Here is a 7,134-nt window from a genome sequence, read left to right on the forward strand (position 1 = left end):
CCATCCTTGCCACGCCATCGTCAGTTTTTTTTTTTTTTGCATCATCACCGTCGATTTAAACATTCAAAAGGAACAAGAACATCATTCAAACATATTCAAACAGATTCAAAAAATTCAACAGATTCAAAAGGTAATAGATTCAACAGAATCAAACCCCAGATTGAAGCAGATAAAACAAACCATCAAGAAAGTCAAACCCACAAGATTCAAACCAAGATTCAACAGAATCAACCCCGCATCAAAAATAGTTACCAAAAAAGTCCACTGATTAAAATCACCAGATAAACAAGAACACAGGCCACATAGTCCATAGAGTTCATCAGACAAAATATCAAAAGAAACCCAACCAAAACAAAATTGAAAACCAACCTTCACTGACCCAACTCAAACCATCTTCTCGAGCGCCCACCACCGCCACCACCACCAACTCCGTCAATCCTCAAACACCACCACTGCCGTCGTGAAACCCACCACCACCGGAGCTCGCCGTAAAAAACCCACCACCGCCACTTTCCGTCATCGCACCACCACCAGACGGTGGTGGTGGTGGTTCTTCAGCGTATAACGGGGGATGGGGGGGAGCTGTGGTTGCGATGTGGTGGTGGGTGTGAAGTTGGGGCTGGATGTCAGAGAGAGAGAGAGGGGGAGCAGGGATGTTTGCTTTTAATAGAGATGATGATGAATTACTTCATCAAAATCTTCATCGTCGATGGATGAAGTTTCAAATAAGAAAGATGAGAGAGAGAATCTTCATCAGTGATGGATAGTGATGGATGAAGTTTAAAATGAGAATGAGGAGAGAGAGACAAAAGATGGCATTTAATACAATCTGACATTTAAAAAAAGTGGGTGGTATTTAATGTGGAGAGAGAGGTAGGATTTGACAATTGGGGTAAATGACCAAATTACCCTTTTTGTTGGCAGAATATGATTGGTGGAGAGTGGTTCTCACGGTTCTTACAACTGGGGGTGGTTTTCATTTTAGGGGCTCCCTATATATATATATATATAGGGCCAGGATCATTTCAGAACCATAAATATTTACAAAACTCGCAGAACTCCTAATAAACAATCTTTTTATTTATATATCTTTATGTTTAGGATAATTTTATCATTTATTATGTGTATTTTTACGATTACATACATGTTAAGAGTAATTTTATCATTTTTTATATGTAATTTTATAATTACACATATATAAACTAGTTTTTTTACATATATGTAATTAGTTATGATACATATATATAATTTTGGCAATTAAACATATGTAAACTACTTTTAACATGTATGTAATCAAAGAAATACATATAATAGATGATAAAAAGATCCTAAATACAAAAACTTACATATAAAATGATTATTTATTAGGAGTTCTAAAAGTTCTGTAGTTATTTAGAGTTCTGAAATGAACTCAACCCTATATATATATATATATAATGGAAGGTTCAAATGAGAAGACTTTTTTGTAAGAAGAAAAAAAAAAGAAGTTTCAACCAATAACAATGCTTCATTTTACTTCATTTAATATTTACATTTAATTTTAATAAAAGGGTATATTGGTAAACTTACATAAATCATTAATTTGTATGCTTCCTCTTTAATAACTAACTAAATTAAATTTGTAACTCATTTTCAAAATATATATTTTTTTCCAAATTAAAAAACAACTTAATTTAAAGTGTAGAATAAATTACTAGTTGTGTAGGATAAATTACGAGTTGTGTAGGATATATTTGGAGGTGTGTAGGATAAATTTCGACTGTGCATGATAAAATTCTATAATGTGAAGGGGATATGTAGGAAAATTTTTATATGTGTAGATTTTGTAGATTATATGTAGGATAATTAATGATTAGTTGACTAATTAATTAAATAGAGAAAAATAAATGATATGAGTTATAAATGAAATAGTATTTTACTAATATGCCATTTCTTCTTTTTATTCTCACATTAAATTTCTTCTCAAATGAACCTTCCCCTATATATATATATATATATATATATATATATATATATATATATATATATATATATATATATAGGGGAATGCTAAAATGAGAACCACCTCGAGTTGTAAGAACCGTGAGAACTACACCGTAGGGGGCGCGGTGGACCAAATTTTTTTTTCATGGACGTAGATGCATGTATATAAACACCATTTGTAAAAAAAAAATTCAAAAAAAAAATGTCGTGTGTGTAGTTGTGAGCGCCACAAGTTTGTGTTTACGGGACCCGTAAATCTGGTCGGAAAATTTACGGGTCCTGTAAACACAAAATTGTGTTGCTCAAAACTACACCCACGACATTTTTTTTTTTTTGAATTTTTTTTTACAAATGTTGTTTTTATACATGCATCTACGTTTCTGAAAAAAAAATTTTGGTCCACCGAGGCCCGGATCAAAAAAGTTCTCGCGGTTCTTACAACTCGAGGTGGTTCTTATTTTAGCGCAATTCTATATATATATATATATATATATATATATATATATATGAACAAGATCAGGAGAGAACGCCTTAAAATGTGAGAACGGTGAGAACGATTCTCAGCCACAAGATCTTAGTGGTTTGTGGCTGAGATTGATGCGGTGGCATTTTTGTAAATAATAGGGGCCTTGGAACTATCAGGAGGGATAAAATAGGAAGATCCAAAGAAATGTGCAAATGCTAATCACATGTCATTTTCCCCCATCATATTTAAACGACAAAACTTTTTTATACGTGATTATTTTTCGAAAAAAATTACACCATAAAACTCAACGTTTTTTTATCTTTCCAACGAGTATACTATGATTATACTTTTCAAAAAAAAAAATTAACTGGGTTTTATGGCGTTTTTCTGAACTGGGTGTTTTATGGCGTTTTAGACTAGGTATTTTCATGGCGTTTTTCTGAACTAAGTGTTTTTATGGCGTTTTAACTAGGTATTTTCATGGCGTTTTTCTGAACTGAGTGTTTTTGTGGCGTTTTAACTAGGTATTTTCATGGCGTTTTTCTGAACTAAGTGTTTTATGGCGTTTTCAACTGAGTTTTTTCATTGCATTTTTCTGAAATGCGTGTTTTATGGCGTTTTTACACTATTACAAATTATGATTTTTCTGAGCTCAAAAACTATTAATTTAGGCGGTTAGACACATAAACCGCCCAAAAATAGCAAAAATAAACTTACGGCTCTTGTTAGTAACAAAAGACCATGGACAAGTATTTGTTAGAGAATAATCAAAAGATTGTGAAAGAAAATCAACAGAAAGCTTACCGCTCCCGTAGGTCATATCAACTGTACCATTCCTACAACTGATTTGAGCATCTACAGTGGCCAAGAACGGTCTACCAAGTATCACTCTCGGTTGTTCCTTCTCTATATACGGCTCAACATCCAACACAACAATATCTTTTGGGTAATAAAAATCACCCACCTTGACAGTTAATCCCTTCAAAATCCCTCGGGGCCTCTTTCGTGAGTATTCAGCTAACACCATAGAAGCATTAACCTGTTGCAATGGACCCAATTCATACATGTCATAAACATACCCTTGAAGAAGACTCACTCTAGCTCCATAATCTAATAAAGCGTTATCCGTCTTTGTAACGCCCCAAAATATGGTTAAGTGCTTTCATGTTTTATATAATATGCAATAAGTAAGATATAGTATGTATAACCTTAGTATGAGAATAATTGTGACAAGTTTAATAACTATAAGAGTATGTACTAAATTATTATGTGAGAAATAACCAAATAGAAAGGAAATAAGAGTTTATTCTAAACATTACAAATTGGGAGGGACTAAAAATGACAAGAATGAAAGATGAGTTATTGAGATAAAAACTAAAATAGGCACACACACACATCAGATGTGTGTGTCGCCCAGGAGATCAAGAGAACAGGGGGAAACCCTTGTTACTTCTAAAATCCAGCAATTAAGGGAAGAAATTGAAGCTAATCACACCTTAATCTAACTATCTTAGCATTCTAAACATAAGGTATGTTGAAATTTGCATTTTGTTGATCATGGGTGAAATGGGTTTCAAGTAAATCCATGAATTGGTAAGAAATTGATGTGAATGTGGGCTAGGAGCATCTTATGAAACATGAATTAAACTCAAATTCGATTTAATTGATAAGTGAAAGTGAAACCCCATTTAATATAGGAATGTTATGAGGTGTAATGTGGAATTAGTGTAAATTAGTATAAAGATTTTCATATGATGGTGTTCAAAATGAGATGTTGTTAAGTGAAACTGATTTAAGATGAAGGTTGTATGAAATTTTGGTTAAAATTGATGTTCTTGATGTTATAGACATGAACTAGCTAAGTTATGCAAATAATACTTGTACAATATGCTTAATTAATAGTATGCACGCCAAGTGTTCCTTAATGCTTGAATGAGATAATCAAATGATTTTACAAAGTTAAGTGGTTAGAATTGGGAATTTGATGCTTGTAGTATGAATATGTTAAAAACGGAATAAAAAGAATGACATGAGTTTAAAGTATGTGATTTTTGGATTGTAGGAATTAAGGAAGAAAGCTCAAGTCGTTCCGGATCACAAACAAACAACGACAAAGGTAAGTTCTTTGCTTACGAAATATTAGTAGTATGTATTGACGTAAAAATGTTATTACTCTTTAGTCGAAGCCGTATACTTATAACGAGTTGGTGAAATTTGAATATATGATTTGGATATGGGATGAATGACAAGGAAGGGACAATGTGCTAAGTTGAGAACTCCATGTTTAAATGGAGGTTTAGAAGGGTTTTCTTGTAGTTTGACTAGTATCTTGATGTAGTATGAATTATTTAATTAAAATATCTAATCGATTGGTTGTATGTAGGTAAAGCTATTTGAAGGATGGCACTACTTGGACCGAACACACTTATGTTGCACGCTTCCACGAAGATCCTAGTCATGGTTTAAACTTTTGTTAAATGATGTCTTTTGTTAAAATCGGGTCTTTTGTAAGTAACTTAAACCGGAAGTTGTTAGATGATAAACTGGTAGTTAAAGACTATGTTGGTTGTTTATGAAACGTTTGGGTTGTAGACTCTTTTTATAACCACTTCGTTAATTATCACGAAGTTAAATGAAAGAATTTTGCTTATGAATTATTCGACCCGTTTGTCACTATTGTCAAATGAAAGCTTGTTAGTTCCTTTCAAAAGTTTAGACCTTACAAGTTGGTATCAGAGCCTAGGTTTGAGAGATTCGAGCAAGTTATAATGCTCGGACTCAAACCGAAAGCTCTTGTGAAGGTGTGTTCGTTCCAAGCGCCATGCAAGTAAGTGACTTAAGGATTTCGAGCTACGTTTTTAAATGGATAACGGGAAGGGATTATGATTAATTTGCAATAATGGGTTGGTTAAGATGTTGGGAAATGCCTCGGGGGACTTCGGGACTCCGCGGGACCGTTTCGGGTTAAGTTTAATAATGAAAATGGAATTTTTAAGCAAATCAGCGTCTGCAAAATGGAGAGACCGTCGGCGACGCACATATGTGCCGTCGGCGACGGCACCCTTTCACCCGACGCCCTAACTCCCTGTCTACGGACAATGTCAGCGACGCAACTATACAGAAGCCGTCGGCGACGCACATATGTGCTGTCGGCGACGACACCTCCTGAACTACTTTTTCTGATTTGCTTGTTTTGTTATGCCAAACCCTTTTAATTTAGTCCTAGCATTCCTTTAACGCTAGGAACACCTCTAATTGACTATGAAACTAAGAAATTCAAGATAGCTATCATGTTTTAATAATGAATGTGTGAAAGAACGAGAAGTCATGTATACGAACGAATGAAGTAAGTAACGCATTTAGAATGTTGTAAAGAAAGGTCTAATGGGTTTATAACTTAAGTGAATGAATTATTAAGAATGAATAATGTAGAGAATGATAATGAGAACGAATGTAATAATGTTTAGGACGAATATTTATTTGTAGATGGTAAGTGGAGGAAACACGGATACCACCGAGCGAGTTAAACAAGATAATTACGGATGAAGTAATGAAGGCGTTTGATGCAAATGTTTCAAAGTTAGCGCAAGAAGTGGAAAGCCAAGTGTTGGTTAGGGTGGAGACTGTGGTAACAAGTAAGGTAGATGAGTTGAAAGAAATCATAACCGGGATTCAAGGCAAGAAGGATGCACGACGGTGCACATATAAGGATTTCATGGCATGTAAGCCTACAACTTATAATGGAGAAATTGATCCCATTGAATCTCAAAGATGGATAGCTAATATGGAGGGAGTGTTCATTATAAGTCATTGTGATAAAGAAGATCAAGTCATGTTTGCCACGGGGCAACTTTTACGAAGGGCTAAGGATTGGTGGGACACGTATAGTAAAGAGATTGGCGAAGATAGGGTTCAAACCTTGACTTGGCAAGAATTCAAGCAACCTTTTATCAAGTATCATTGTCCACAATCAGCCGTGGATCGAATCCAAGAAGACTTCCTCCGGCTCCGACAAAAGGATGAATCAATTGATGAGATCACGAATGCTTTCTTTAATCAGCTGAAGTTTTGTGGAGAAATAGTCGGAACAGAAAGGAAGAAGATTATCCGTTATCATAGCATGCTTGAGGCTGAATATCGGGAGTTTATAACTCCTTCTAAATGTGAAACTTTGGACGAGATTATTGACCTGGCAAGGGATAGGGAAATTGAGATAAAGAGGCAGGCTGAGCGCGGGGAGAAAAGGCAAGTTGAGAAGGGATCAACACAAGGTTCTTCCAAGAAACCTAAGACAAACAAGCAAGGAAAGAAAGAAGCTTCTAAGGGAGGGTTCCCACGATGTAAAACGTGTGGAAAACCCCATTCGGGAGAATGCTTGTTGGGAAAGAAGGGATGTTACAACTGCGGGCAAGAAGGGCATCCATATTACAATTGCCCAAACCCAAGAGAGTATGCTACAACTGTAACGAATCGGGCCATGTGAAAGCCGAATGCCCGAAGCTCAAACAAGGAGTGAAGAAAGAAGGAAAGAAAGAAGAACCCACTAAAGCTAAGGGAAGAATGTTCCAAATCTCTACAGAAGAAGCTAGAGCTCACCCAAATGTGGTGTCAGGTATCTTTATGATAAACTCTATACCTACGTATGTGTTATTTAATACTGGGGCTAGTAGGTCATTCATTTCAAC

The 7,134-nt window shown here is 35.2% G+C and overlaps 1 protein-coding gene across 1 annotated transcript; it reads left to right on the forward strand.

Annotated features, from left to right (window-relative positions):
• The first annotated feature begins 5,999 nt into the window (after positions 1–5,999).
• Positions 6,000–6,932, forward strand: LOC110867211. The gene has a single exon (XM_022116340.1). The coding sequence runs from the start codon at positions 6,000–6,002 to the stop codon at positions 6,930–6,932; it is 933 nt and encodes a 310-aa protein (XP_021972032.1).
• The last annotated feature ends 202 nt before the right edge of the window (positions 6,933–7,134 follow it).

This window comes from Helianthus annuus, chromosome 7 (genome assembly GCF_002127325.2).
Source record: "Helianthus annuus cultivar XRQ/B chromosome 7, HanXRQr2.0-SUNRISE, whole genome shotgun sequence".
Lineage (NCBI taxonomy): Eukaryota > Viridiplantae > Streptophyta > Magnoliopsida > Asterales > Asteraceae > Helianthus > Helianthus annuus.